This window comes from Pelobates fuscus, chromosome 3, assembly GCF_036172605.1.
Source record: "Pelobates fuscus isolate aPelFus1 chromosome 3, aPelFus1.pri, whole genome shotgun sequence".
NCBI classification, from domain to species: domain Eukaryota; kingdom Metazoa; phylum Chordata; class Amphibia; order Anura; family Pelobatidae; genus Pelobates; species Pelobates fuscus.
The window spans coordinates 310,915,591-310,931,351 of NC_086319.1; the positions used below are offsets into that span (position 1 = coordinate 310,915,591).

Below are 15,761 nucleotides of genomic sequence, written 5' to 3' on the forward strand. Positions count from 1 at the left end.
ATCAGGTTTCACCAAAGTTCTGTACTTTTAATATAAGATATAAGGGTCTATATAGTAAATAAAAGACTGAATGAGTTCCCTAGAAACCTTCCTTCTAGATAAGTAATATGTTTAAAAGCATACATTTGGATAGAACAATACACATAGTAACACCACAAATGATTTGATGCATTTATTTTCATGACGCAGTCCTTAAAATATTAGAAACGTACCTTCCCTATGTGTTCCCATCTGGGATGGGAAGATTTAATCGTATAGTGTATAGAGGTTATGGGCTGTAGGGTGGGACTCATGCTATCTCCTCTTGAGGTTGAGCATTGGCAGTTGGTTTATTCTGTGACAAATATGTATTATCATATGTAGTGCACCAGTACAAAGATCATACTGATAGTATTTATGATTGTAATAAGCCTGTCTTGGAAAAAAGAAATGTTAGTTAATTATGCCTCTGTGAGCTTGGCGTATGCATTTCAAAGCCAGTTACCATCCTTATCGCAGCATAACATGAACTGTATTGCTGCATTAGCTAATCCAGGCATGTGCCAAAAAGACTTATTGCATGGGTGCATGTGAGATGTGTACACTCATACAATTTTGACATAGACAAAGATACAATAGCAACAAAAATAACTTACTTTTCAACAATTGATCTAAAAAAAAAATTAATTAACTGAGGGAAGATCTTGCGAAAAAAGTGCTACATTTTTGGGACGCCACCTGGAAATGTTGCAATAGATTATAACAATTTGCGTTAATGCTGCAGTTTCCATATCCCCTTAGACCTAATATTAAAACATGCAAATTCATTTTTACTCTATAAATTCACACCAAGAAAAGGTGAAAATGTATTAAAAACTGCTCACAAGAAATTAACATGTTCCCCTGTTGTAACACAGGTAGGGGGCCTCCTGCATTGGACTACTGGCAGTGTAACTCTTGGATAGGTATCCGTGGGCATTTTTAAGAGCTACCACCTTTCATCTGAGCTAGAAAAATAGAGAAAGGGTGGAAGCATAATGTTGCAATAATTACAACAACAAAAAAGAAAATTGTTGTTAAAATGGAGATGTTTTTCTATATACTAGTTACCCTTGGCAGTATTTATTTTAAGATATGCCCAAGGTGCAGTGAAGTAAAGGTAGGAAAATGGAGATCCAGCAAGCAAACTACTGAAAAATCAGAAACATTTATTTGTGAATTAATATCAAGACTTTTGGACCAAAACTGGCATACTCTTATGAAGATAAACCAACTTGTATGATAAAGGTGTTCAAATACATCTAATTAGTAACCTTCCAAATGGTCTATGTTGAAGACTAGTTCTGCTATTGTCAAAGTGGATAAATATCTGGTGTAGTGGCTCCATACAGACAGTAGTAAGATGGCTACAGTGACTTTCTGGTAGCACAAAAGAATAAGGAAAATGTCCCTAAGGATATATCCTACAAATGCACACACACATAATGGAAGAAGCAACATCCAGATTCTGTTATGAACATTCCTTATCCGAATGTCTAAGTAAATCGATAATAGAAATGTATTGATCGAAATGTTATAGATTGGGGGGGAAATAAATCAAAAATACTTGAACATCTATTAAGCAGAACATCTAGGGCTTGGAGCATGTGCGGCAATAAAACTAGAGGAATCATAAATCTTAGAAGATGAAAGAAGGTGTGTATGATGGGGCTGCTGTCATACAATGACAGACCTGATGGTTGAGAATTAGTCTGAACAGAAAGCAGATACCTATACCCATGAAGTACTGCAGCCAAAGCATGTATTCAAACCTGTCTGAAAGAGAACTTAGAATGTCGAACACATAACGAGATTATGGAAGGTCAAGATCTTTTGAATCCATTATAAAACAAATCCTACAATTTGTGTAATGTGCAAGAATATTTTTGGGACATCACAATGTATCAATCAATTCTGCCTATCTGTGGTGAAAAGGAAAAAAAAGAATGAAAGAAGAAGTGGGAGACTTTATTTCGGTCTTTTCAAGGGACTATTTCAAGGTTAAAACTCCAATATATATAATTTTAAGTTAAGTGGCAGTATTTGCAAAAATAAATATGTGCTAAATTTGTCATAAATGTGCTCTATTGATTAAGAATGGAAAAAAAAACTGGCTTTTCTTCTGACACTTAAAAATAACCAGTAATGTTCCTTCCTGCTGCTTTGTGGAATAATATTTTCTGCGCTTTAAAATGAGCGTGCTGTCATTCACACAGTGTATTAAATTGTTAATTTTATTACCAGAGTTACAAAATTGCTAGATCCAAGAAAAACCTAGATACAGAAATCTTAGTATGTGCATCTCGCTGAAAGCATTTTTCCTTGGGAAACTGAATTGTCAATCTCAAGTTTTCCGATGATCAATAAAATTAAGGCCCCAATAGCAGCCACATTGATTTCTCAAAACATATTATACATAATAACCAAAAACAATTCATATTTGAAACCTGAGCTAAAACATATGTGTCTTACTGACAGATAAATTAAAATAAATAAATATACAAATATAATACCAGTGTGCTATACATATATGAATATTATTATTGTGCTTGATTTACTATTCTAAAGGTATTATTCTGGAATGTTGGAAAAGGTGAAAGCCTTTTTATTTATTTTTATATGTTTTCTAGTCTTAAAAGAGCTGCTAGTCTTTTGTCCAATATAACTACCACTATAAAACAATTAGTAAAGCTGCCAACTCACACATCATGTAAAACATAAAATTGTGAACTGTTGGGAACTAAAAGTGAATTTCAAAATTTAGGCCATAAGAACTGGAAAGAAAATTCCATGTTAGTTATGTTTTAAACTGGTTATTGTAAACTATTTTTTAAACTTACTTTGAATTTACTACAGTTTATGTGAATAACTCTGTATAATATGGTTTGTTTATGAAACTGTGAATTGTGTTGCATTAAAAACCAAATGCAAAATTCATGCACAAATTACCAAGGCCTTAATTTAATATTGTTGGATAAGTTTTCTAAATGATTTAATATTTTTGGAGAGACATTTAAAATTATTTTATATTATGAAAAAAAATAATAATATTTTTCATTAATAGATTTTTTTAAATATGATTTTTTGATATCTTAATAGGTTGAAAAATATAATTGTAAACTTTATCTAAATTAAATAATTTGGCAAGCTCATCCAACGATATTAAAACAAGAGCCCAAGTTGGAAAAAGATAGGACATTTTTTCCACTGTTCCAATAGTGCCTAAATTTTCCAAAACATTTTTCAGTTCTCCAAAATTCACTATTTAGTGTATGGACCCTGCTTAGCAAATTATTGTGCTATTTTTCCATTAGTATATTTAACATTGAGGAACAAAGTATTTTTTGTACCAAAACACTTATAATTAAAAAGGAAAATTTATTGTCCCAAAATAATTGGATAAAAGAAAAAAAAAGATTTAGTGGGTTATTTACTAAAGTGATAATTCAAAGTGAATTTCACATTTAAAATGAGAGTAGCTCAACTGAAAGCGTATTTAGTTTTAAATTTTGACCTTAAGAAATTCATTTTGCATTCTCATTTTAGTAAACAGCCCTGTTTAATATCTTTACCTGTGTAATTTCAGGTGTAAATTTCTAAAGCTCTTATGTACTCTGTGTAGATTACACCCAGAACGTTGATTGATTTGTTTTAAATGTAAACTATGTCAGAATGTCAATGTTTTGTTGAGCCTTCTGCAGATAAACTGTTTGAATAACATGATATTCCATTTATGTTATCGTATAATTAATAAAATTGTACTGGCTAAACCTCATTCTCACAAACCTTTTTTTTTTTTTTTTTTTTTTTTTAAACACTGTAATAATATTTTTATTAGATTGTTTGTGTTGTTTGATTGGCTTTGACCAGAGGATATCGATTGTCCTTTTGCACCAAGACATCATCTTCAAATTCTATTTCTTTCATGATAATGTATCAGCAAACAGTACATGTTTCAAATCACACTTCTTTCTCACATGAGGACCAGTTCACGAGTCTCTGGAAGTCGTAGGGATAGAAGGCCACCTCCTACAAGGGCAGTAGATGCCAAGAGAATGGGAACAACTTTTGTGATGCCAACAAAAGAAGCAAAGATCGAGTTTCCAAAGATGGCGGCAAGCTTGCAAATGCCATTCAGGATTCCAAATGCTGTTGCTCTATAAAAAAATAATCAAAATATATTTAAATTTTGGATTCTCTACTTCAAGGTAGAAGTAAAAGACAAAAAATATGAAATCCAAGGTATATAAGGTTCTAACATATTTAATGCAATATGTCACATTCCTGACAGTGGGTGTGATATATAGGTGATGTAATTTCATTTTTAAAACTCCAACATCATTAACACTCGGTAAGACTTGCTCATCGTCATTCTTTGATTGAATATGTTAAGTATCATAAAAAATAATAATTGTGTCTCTTTGCTTAAAACCTAAATGTGCCCTAAATGTATTGTAATATAAATACGTAAAAAAATGGAAAATTTGTTAATTTACTGGTAATACCTCTTATTTGTAGGGTAAAGTTCGACAGTGATAACATCCAAAGCATTCCATGCTGCTATACTAGTGCCAGAAAAGAGGCATTGCCAACCAATCATTGCAGACTCGCTGTTCCCAAAAAACAGGAAAAAGCAGCAAACAGCTGAGACCAGCATGGAGCCACCTATAAGTAGGACACAAGAGAAACACCACATATGGCACTTAGATACACGCATACAACATACACACATCATGGTAAATATAAAAATATTGCATCATGTTTTATTGAGATTTAGTGCAAACTAGGGCAATGATGTACTGAAAAGCAATTTGTTTACTCTTTGTTTTAAAGAAAGCATTACAAGGTATAATTATTACACTGTCCTAACCTATATGTTATATACAATTCCATTTTCCATAAGAACTTATATTCTACAACTGGAATGGACACAGAAGCCATGGGACCCTGCAGGAGCACACCATTTGTTTACATGGTGTTTGCTCCACTTTTAGAACATTTCCCCATTTAGTAACAATTAATGACAAGATTAACAAATCTTCAAAAAAAATAGATAGATTGTCAAATTTAGCTATCATTGGCACACATCTAAATAAGGAAATAAAGTCAAATAACTGACTGAAGTAGAACCAGGATTTCTGGATTAGCAGTAAGGTCCACCATTAGGGAGATATAGCCAGAACGAGGGATACGGGGTCCGAACCTCCCCAGGAGTTGTGCCTGGGCCCTACACTTCCAATGTGCATATATACAATGAGTACTATTATATATATGCACTTGCAGGTCTTTGCTATGTAGTATAATGAAGAGGGAGCACATGAGATGCCAAGTTACCCCTCCGGCAGTGTCCACTCGTGAGCCATTGCTGTCAGGTTGCCATGATAATGCTCCATGCAGCATGCACTGCATGCTGGGCTAGTAAGAGAAGAAAAGGGCCTGCTGCCTGGTTGGAGGTAGAATATGGAGTCTGCTGGGTCCCCTCGTCTTCTATACAAGTATGCTGTGTCACTGGACCACCAGGGAATCTAGTGCCCCCCCTCCCATGCCACAGTAAGAGGTATGGTGGGGGAAATAAGCTTGATTATAATTTAATAAAATCTGCACAGACCCACAATGGTCACTATCCTACCCCACAAACTAACACAAACACAGACACTTCACTCACTGCAAACACTGCATCCACTACACAAACTCTGTATCCACTACACAATCACACTGCATGCAGTATACAAACACCATACCCACTTCACACACACTGCCTACACTACACACTACATCCAACTAAACACACTACATCCAATACACACACTGTATCTACTACACACACACTGCATACACTACACGCACTCTCATACACAAACAATGCATCCCCTACACAAACACAAACACTGCATCCACTACACAAAGACACTGCATCCAATACACAAACTCTGTATCCACTACACAATCACACTACATCATCTACACACATACACTGCATCCACTACACAATCACACTGCATGCAGTATACAAACACCATACCCACTTCACACACACACTGCATACACTACACACACTACATCCACTACACACACACAATAAATGCACACTCTGCGTCCACTACAATACACATATGCTGCATATACTATACACACAGTATATTCACTTTATTCATCCTTGTAACAGACTCAGAGCGTGGACCCTATGGGAGGATTACGGGCAAATCCTGGGGGCCCAAGCCTTGAACTGTGTAAGTGGCCCCAAAATGCCTGATACCAGCCCTGTTAGCAGGTTAGAGCATATGGGAAATGTAGTTCCAGCTAAAGCACTACATCTAGAGTATGCAGCACTCAATAAATGTGCCTTATGGAAAGAAAACTCTTCTGAATCACCCTCTTCTGTCTCACCTACACAAGTTGCAAACACTAGGAATTCTTGGTACTCACCAATCATTCTTATCCTTCCAATTTTGTCCATTAGAAGAGCTGAGATGATATTACCAGGTAATACTGACAAACTTCCAAGAAAACTGACCAAGTAAATCAGGAAATCATTATCTTCGTCAAAGTCAATGTGACATCCTTCTTTTGTGTTATAGAAAGAGCTGTTTATAAATTTGCAGTCAATAAACTTGTGTTTGAGGTCTAAATGAGGAGAGCATGATACATGTTAAGAATTGGTAAGGCACTTCTTTATAGATCCAGAAACAAATGCTCTGTTAGAGTATTTTAAAATAATAAAACTGTCTATGTTGTTATCATGGGATTATAATCATTGACTCAACAGCCACATTTCTTTTGTTGATATTTTAGTGATGATTACTTAATGCTTGGAAACATAAAAAAACAAGGGTATGATGCAAGTGCAGATGTCTTCGTACATCTGGAGGTGTTTTAGAATAAATTTCTTAATAGGGTAATTCACTAAAAACTGGATTTTGTCCAAATGGACAAAAATCTTTGAAAATTACAGAATTCCGAAATTTCCAAACACTTCTGAATGAATGATACAGATAACTGTATCTAGCTCTATTCCAGCTAACAGAAACTAAGACTTAATTTTATCTAAGCACTATCCCTTCTAACTTTCTGGCATGCTATTCCAGCTCTCTACTATCACACTCTGTTAACCCCTTATTTGCTTTACATGTTGAGTGGCTGCAAATATCCTTTTAACTCTCTCTGGCCATCATTTCCCAATTCTCTCTCTTTTGTCTAATTTAGATTGTAAGCTCACTGACTATCTAGCAAAGTACTCTGCATAAAAAAACTTCAATGGCTAGATCTCAACTCACGGGCAGTGTCCTCTTTATTGCTCTGTATATTTTTTTAAATTTTTACAACTTTATGTTTCCCAAATTGTACAATGCTGCAGAATATGTTGGCGATGCCAGTTAAAATAGCAATATGTACACCGATGGTTTGAACACATGATCACAAAATTAAAAAAGTGTCTCTGTTGCATGCCTGACTTGATACGGTTTAACCGACAATGAGACTATGTGTAATGAAGCAGGAATACGGTTGTTACCTACGTTAATATTCCTATGTATACCACCTGCTGTAAGGTATTGTTGTAACAAGACATTCACGCAAAAATAAAGTATTGAAAAAAAAAATAGCAATATGTAACACACAAACACTATAGATTACAGGGCACACATTTACAAGAAAACATTTTGCGTATATCCTTATGTAATGGTATTTATTAATTAATGACTTTTTGTCATAAAAAAGCATAATGAGTTTAATGCTTTAGACGCACCACTAGATGTCAGTAAAGCATAATGAGCTTAATGCTTTAGAGGCACCACTAGGGGTCAGTGTGCTAACTCATGTGCTTCTGGAAGTGACATCACAGGCCAGCCTACTTACTGGATAAAACCAAATAGTAGGAGGAACTCGCACTCTTTTTCTTTTGCTTGCATTGATTGAAAATGTAGCTGACTGTATAGCTCCAGCCAAACAGGCTGGAGCCATGTAAGTAATCTATTATAACAGCTAGCAACTGTTATAGCCTTTTGTTTGTAGTTTTGTATTGTGTAATTATTGTGGTAAATTGACATTCTGCTAGCATTTGTTTAATTGTTATTATAATTATATTAAATATACATTTAATACTACAATGTTTTGTGTATTTCCTATTATATATTCGACCATAATACCGAACTCTAAAAAATATTAAAGTTGTTATTTGTTGCTTAATTATTATATATTAATTAATATTCATATTTAAGTCACGACTTTAACACTTGGCGACGAAGATGGGATTATGCTGGAATATTAGGGAAAATACAAAAGTTATGCATTTTGTTTAATAAATAGAGTCAATTGTCTGTCTGTATAGAAGTGAATAAATTGATGATCTGGTCTTAATGGAATGAATACAGATAGCAAATAGGGATTAGATATTTGTTTTTAATGTATCTCTTGCTGTAGAACATAGTGATAATATTGTGTTGCTTGTTACCAATCTTTGGTCATTTTTATATAGAAAAAATATACTTTACTTTTTGTCTGACCATGTGGATTTGAATCCACCATTGACCACATGGTGTAAATGAGTTGAGGCCTAGTTTCATTGTTTGCTACCATTTGCATAGGAAAAGACTTTTCACTAAACTAGTTCACCAGGTTTTATTGCTAAATTTGACCCTGTTTGTTTGTGTACTAATTTACATTTGTTTGGCATTCATGGATTTGTCTAGTTGAAAAGAGATTTGGACAAAATTTATTAAATGTAGTAGTTAAGAAAAAGATACGTTTAGTAAAGCAGATTCAGTGAATAATAGATTTATGTGCGCGTATACACAGAATATTAGTATAAATATATATATGATTTTGACTCATGAAGGAGAGACCACCTTTTATTTTTTAACAGCTGTGTGACCATGCTTTTCAGCTACAGCTGGGGGAGAATTTGTCCTTGTTGGGGGTGGGTAGTCTTGCCTGTATGAGAAAAAATAAACTGCATTGTTTTGTAAATGTAATTGCCTAAACTAATCAATTTGTGGAGTGTTTTTCAGCTTTATTATCCAGGACTAAGGAATTACTGGACATATGATGGAATTTCAGGAACTGGTAACAAATGAACTGAAAAAATGGTAAAATAATTCCTTTGTCCTATTTAGTCTGAATATTTTAACAAGTTAGCATTTTTAACAAAGTAAGTGTATGGGCTCAGATTAAGATTTATATTATTTTAGAAGCCATCTATAACTGATTTTAATATTTCCATGCTTTGAATTAGGGTGTATCTGCCTAGCGGGTGAACCTCCATAACGTGGGCTGTGATTTTAGTTACAGTAGCGGGTGGGGAACCTGAGCTAGGGGGTATTTAAACGTGTCCGGATAAGGGGGAGCATACCCAATAGTTGTTGTGCAGTTCTATCCTGTATTATTTGAAACCCTATATTACTTATAAGTAGCGTTTTGTAACTTATTTGTAATTGTTTATATATATTGCTCTGGGAAAGGGATAGGCAAAATCTCTGAGAGACCAGGAAATATATTCAAAAAAGGGCGTATTACACTAGTGGTAGGGCGGCCTATAATGACCATAGAGACCCTTGGTGACTAGTTTTTGTTGTATATTGCCCTGGGAAGGGGATACGCTATTTAATAGAAATTCCTGAGAGACCAGGAAATATACAATAAGTGATACGTGAGTGTACTGGTTAAATTGCAGACATATTGGCCCAGAACCTTTAATCGAGCCGGAAAAGAGGCTGCTGTATGTTTGCTCCTCTATAATTTTGCGGGGGCGGTCACCCCCATGCGGAAAGCCACTGCCATCACAGGATGGTTAGTTGTGCAGGCCCTTAGCCGCGAGGTGCAAGCATGTCCGTGGAAAGGCTAGAAATTAATAGGGAGTCACTCATAGCTGTCAGAAGTGTTGAACTTTGAGACATATTGACCTATATCCTTTCAGAGGCGGAAGAGGTGTTGTGGTTCACTCCTCTATAATTTAACCAAAGGGTGGAGAGTTATTAAACATGTTTAGGTTGGCTAGAAATGTGTTTCCTGAATTGCAGAGAAGATGCAGAAAGCAGCTATTAGCTTATTGTTTTTTAAGAGCCTTGTAAAAAAAAATTAAGAAAGTAATCTTATTGAAAAAATTGTCTATAAAATGAAAAGCTGAAGGAATGTGTTTACATGTCTGTGTGTGTATATATATATATATTCTAAGTAAAATATTTGCAGTATACGCTATAAGTGACTAGGAAAGTAATCCTGATCTGTTTTCTAACTTTTTCAGATGTAGCAGAAACCAGAGGTGGACATTGGAACACAGATAGAATATCAGATGGAGACCAGTGTTTAAATGTTGACCTTTGATGAGCTATTGAATGTTTTATTTTATTGTCTATTTAACATGTCTATGCTATGCTTTTGTGCATACTATTCTCTTATTTCTAGTGATTGTATTGCACTTGAAAACTTTATGTATTACTCATAAGTCCATTTGAAATTCTGTATTGCTTAAAAGTAGCCTTTTGTGTCAGTTTTATATTACCCTGGGAAGGGGATTAGCTATTGTATATCCCTGAGAGACCAGGAAATATAAAATAAGTAATACGTGGGTTTATTGTGTATCTGCCTAGCGGGTGAACTGCCATAACGTGGGCTGTAAACTTAGTTACAGTAGCGGGTGGGGAATTTAGGCTAGGGGGTACTGAGCATATCTGCCTAGCGGGTGAACTGCCATAACGTGGGCTGTAAACTTAGTTACAGTAGCGGGTGGGGAACTTAGGCTAGGGGGTACTGAGCATATCTGCCTAGCGGGTGAACTGCCATAACGTGGGCTGTAAACTTAGTTACAGTAGCGGGTGGGGAATTTAGGCTAGGGGGTACTGAGCATATCTGCCTAGCGGGTGAACTGCCATAACGTGGGCTGTAAACTTAGTTACAGTAGCGGGTGGGGAATTTAGGCTAGGGGGTACTGAGCATATCTGCCTAGCGGGTGAACTGCCATAACGTGGGCTGTAAACTTAGTTACAGTAGCGGGTGGGGAATTTAGGCTAGGGGGTACTGAGTATTGGACTTTTAGTGACTAGGAAATACATATATTGATTGTTGTATGTATGTATGTATGTATGTATGTATGCTTGCCTGGGAAAGGGGGTATTGACCCATAGGGACCAGGGGGTATTTGTGTAAACCGAACTGGGGTGGGAGGTCTCTAACCCCATTGTCCAGTAGGTGCTTGATTTGTGTCTGTTTAAAGTGCATGAGTGGTTGCAGTTAACAAAAAACGGAAGAGTGATAAGAGGGATAAGAGAAAGTAGGCATTTTGGGTTATCTATACATGTTTAAATAGAAGGGTGGTAAATAGGAATGTAATTGTTTTGGTTAATGTTTAGATTAAATTGGTTAAATACAGCAGTAATAACGAGTGTTTAGATTAAATTGGTAAATGCAGCAGTAATAACGAGTGTTTGGGTTAAATTGGTAGATACAGCAGTGATATTGTGTTTATCTCTGAATCAGGAGTGTGCTGGATGTGAAGAGAGGTGTGTAGGTATTTATCCAAACGCCATAGGGAAAAATATGGTTAAGACACCACAATCAAATGGTACTTGTGATGATTGGCACAGTTATTTGCCATTTATGTTTGTGTTCGTCATTGCCTGTGTTTTCATTCAAGAACTTTCAAACAAGGATATTTTAAGAAGAAGCACTGGACACTATGCTCAACTGTTGCTGTAAGGAGAAAAAATATTGCAGCTAAGAGTGGTGAGAGTCGGAACAAAATGCATCAGGAGCAGGAAACTGTTACGTCAAGGTGGTTAATGGTATAAAGAAAGAAAAAACAAAACAATGTGACCACAAACACACAAAAGTCCTTGATCACATGAACTGATATGAGAAGAAATACTGAAGCTGCGAGTGATGGGAGTAGGTAAAATAATACAGCCAGAGCAGGATACTGTGACAATTGACCACAAACACACAGAAGTCCCTGCACACATGAACTATAAATACAAAAATCCTACGTCCTTGTTTGTTCAAATTATTTCATTCATCCCTGTCTCCATGCGGATGTTCTATGAGACTGTCAAAGAATAGAGTATCCAGTTTCCAGGACTAATGTTTGTGAAAATTTCAGGCACACAGACCAGCCAGAGGCTACAGAAATCGAGTCGGTCTGTGCCATGATTCATAGGTGTTATGAGTTTGTGGTGTCTAATACTATATTAAGCTCCAAAACACATCCTCACATGAACACAATATCATTGGTTAATCTAATACAAGGGTGGGTATTTGCCCATTTAAGGCCAAGGTTTCCCAACTGCTAATGCATGTGCTCAGTGGTTATTATAAGGGTGCGTATGTGCTTATTTAAAAAAAAAAAATAAATAAAAAAAAATTTGAATAAGCAATAAAGTGTCATAACTTTACGGGTAAATGGGTATCATTCTTCAAAAGGTGGGTTTTGTTGTAGGGCAGGTACTGTTAAAATAGGGTAGATTCAAGATGTACGGGTTTATAATGTTTGTTTTATGACATAAGTCAAAGGGTGGTTTGTAATGGTATTTATTAATTAATGACTTTTTGTCATAAAAAAGCATAATGAGTTTAATGCTTTAGACGCACCACTAGATGTCAGTAAAGCATAATGAGCTTAATGCTTTAGAGGCACCACTAGGGGTCAGTGTGCTAACTCATGTGCTTCTGGAAGTGACATCACAGGCCAGCCTACTTACTGGATAAAACCAAATAGTAGGAGGAACTCGCACTCTTTTTCTTTTGCTTGCATTGATTGAAAATGTAGCTGACTGTATAGCTCCAGCCAAACAGGCTGGAGCCATGTAAGTAATCTATTATAACAGCTAGCAACTGTTATAGCCTTTTGTTTGTAGTTTTGTATTGTGTAATTATTGTGGTAAATTGACATTCTGCTAGCATTTGTTTAATTGTTATTATAATTATATTAAATATACATTTAATACTACAATGTTTTGTGTATTTCCTATTATATATTCGACCATAATACCGAACTCTAAAAAATATTAAAGTTGTTATTTGTTGCTTAATTATTATATATTAATTAATATTCATATTTAAGTCACGACTTTAACACCTTATTTTCCACAAAGTCCAGGTCCCAGTAAGAGAAGGTATACATTTCTGCAATTCAACAGGAGAATGAGTGAATATGTTTCAACAATCTGTCAATAGTATTACCTGTGTTATAGAAAACTGTAGACGTAATAACGCAGTTTTTAAAATATGTTCCTCTGGAGGTCACATCTTCAAAATAACATTCGTCAAATTCAGAGTCTTCAAATGTCACATGTTTAAATTTCATCTTGACAAACCTAGAAAATACAATTTGAGAGAGTTAGACTTTTAGATGGACTTAACATCGCCCAAACATTCTATACATTCTAAATCGAAGGAATTACAGATTATTTTTCATTATTGTTTAATTTTAAATTTTACTTTTTGTTTACTAGTTCACTACAACACTGGTGGCTCTAGACTTTGTGAGGCCTTAGGCAAACCTCAAACATGAGGCCCCCACTAACACCCAAAGAGACAAAATAAATAGGGGTTGCATTGTCTGTCTAAGGTACTGTAGTTATATTGAAGGACGGACTTGCAGTGCTGGATACAGAAAGCTAATCTCAGAGGCTTGCAGTGTTGTGGCTCACTGTGCCACTGTGATGTGAGCTCTCTGACTGCAGTTATGACATAATTTGCACACTTAATTTGCAATAAATAAATGCAATTAGCAAGTATTGTATTGTGTTGCTAGATACATTTATAAGTAAATAGAAACTAAAGCAAATATGTATTTTATTTAGAAGAATAACAACAGAGAGTTTATAGTTTCTATATGGAAAACACCAACGGAAATAGATTATGTTTAGATGTATGTAATTGAATGGAATGGAAAATGAATATATAAATGGGTCCAAGAAAGACTGTTAACAATATGTGTTTATACTTTATTATATATAATCTTCTTCCACCCCTTTCACGTACATGCCGGTCCGGAAATACTATCGAAAAGACATGTGAACCGCAATGTGGAACGCATGGAAGTGACGTATCGGCATGCGAATCGGAAACCGGAAATGACGCGACGACTTAAAAACACGGAAATAAAGAGAAGAAAATAGAAAGAGGCTTGAATCGCAGGGCGTCACCATTACAATGGCGATCGCCCACGAAAACTACAAGCCTGACAACAATCATTTACCCCTTAAAGGGGTACATATAGCAGGGAAGAATCAAAGGAAACCCACAAAGACTTTTTCACCACATCCAACGGAGGAAGCCTATAAGGCGAATAGCGTCCCTGTGTGAGACATTGTGAGACTTTGGATTACTGGATTTTATGCCTTTATAGTGTTGTTTTATATATAGTATATATATATATATATATATATATATATATATATATATATATATATTACATACTTTTACTGTTAAATAATAAAGTATATATTTTTTATACATACTATTGGCATTCCCCCTGCTGTTTTGAAAGAAGGAGTGTGGTCCTTAACCACATATACTATTGGATATGAGCCGATTTGGATGGCTCTGGGTTTGTAAGTACCCTATTTTACCTTATTTATCAACATAAGAACTTACGTTATTGCACCAGATCTGCTCTTTCCTTCTTATAGAAGACAAGAGAAAGAAGAGTTCCCATTAAAGAAGGGAGAGGGTCGCCTTTACGGACCCTAAGAGCGCTACTATTGAGCTATTACCCTTTAGCTCTAAAAATTGAAGATTATGCTAGCTCTAGTGTACTAATAATCTTAATTTTAATAATGACAGGAGGCGAGTATTTTGCATATCTCTCTTTACTAACTCCATACAGCAGTAAAGAAACACATAGAAAAAAGAACCAATCACAGGAGAGCAGGATGTACACAAGGCAATGTGACCTTATCATTTCCTCTTTCATAAAGCGACAACAAGCAGAAGTAAATATATAGCAAACAATAAAACGAATAATAACTCCAAGTTTCCATGTGCGAAGGAGCAAACTTCCAAAGAATTCTATACGAACAACGAAAAAGAGTTCAGGGTTGAGACAAATCCGAAGGATAAAATCTCCAATATTCCGCATTTAAAATGCATTGCCTGTATTAAAGATATACTTAAGCTGCAACAAGATTTACAGGATACCCAGATCGACTTTTTGATTAATTGTATTCAATTTGTTCTTACTAGGAACTTTTTTTGGTTCAATGGACAATTTTTTCTGTGGCGTCGCCATGGGTACTAAATTTTTGCAAATCTGTATGTGTCCCATTGGGAACAGCAACACATCAGATTGGGCTGTCAGAACGGGGGCAGTTTGGTCCTATGGCGACGCTTCATCGATGATGTGTTAATCATATGGGATGGTACTAAAAAGGATCTGGATTTATTTTTGAGTCAAGTTAACAATAATGATTACAATTTAAAATTCACTCATGAGTCTAACATTTCCACCATAAACTTTCTGGATTTAACTATATACGTAGAACAAAATCAGTTAAAAACAAAAACCTACTTCAAGCCCACTGACTGTAACACAGCTATAGAATACTCAAGCAGTCACTACCGTCCTTGGCTCTCAAATATTCCCAAAAGCCAGTTAACTAGGCTCAGAAGAAATTGCACAGACAACCAGGTTTTTCTGGAACAATCCACAATCATAAAACAAAGATACGCAGATAAGGGCTATGATATTAAAAACATGGAAAAGACGGAGATTGAGATATTAAACACTGATAGAGCAGTATTTCTGGAAGATA

At 35.4% G+C, this 15,761-nt stretch overlaps 1 protein-coding gene across 2 annotated transcripts in view; it reads right to left on the reverse strand.

Moving 5' to 3' along the window:
* Positions 1-3,197: 3,197 nt before the first annotated feature.
* Positions 3,198-15,761, reverse strand: part of SV2B (synaptic vesicle glycoprotein 2B) — a 167,893-nt gene continuing 155,329 nt past the window's right edge. For both annotated transcript variants that reach the window (XM_063448877.1, XM_063448876.1), the window contains exons 10-13: positions 13,186-13,319; positions 6,445-6,642; positions 4,524-4,683; positions 3,198-4,175 (exon numbers count right to left, since the gene is read on the reverse strand). In XM_063448877.1, coding sequence (XP_063304947.1) covers positions 3,992-4,175; positions 4,524-4,683; positions 6,445-6,642; positions 13,186-13,319 — 676 coding nt within the window. In that variant the 3' untranslated portion in view covers positions 3,198-3,991. The remainder of the gene's footprint in view (positions 4,176-4,523; positions 4,684-6,444; positions 6,643-13,185; positions 13,320-15,761) is intronic.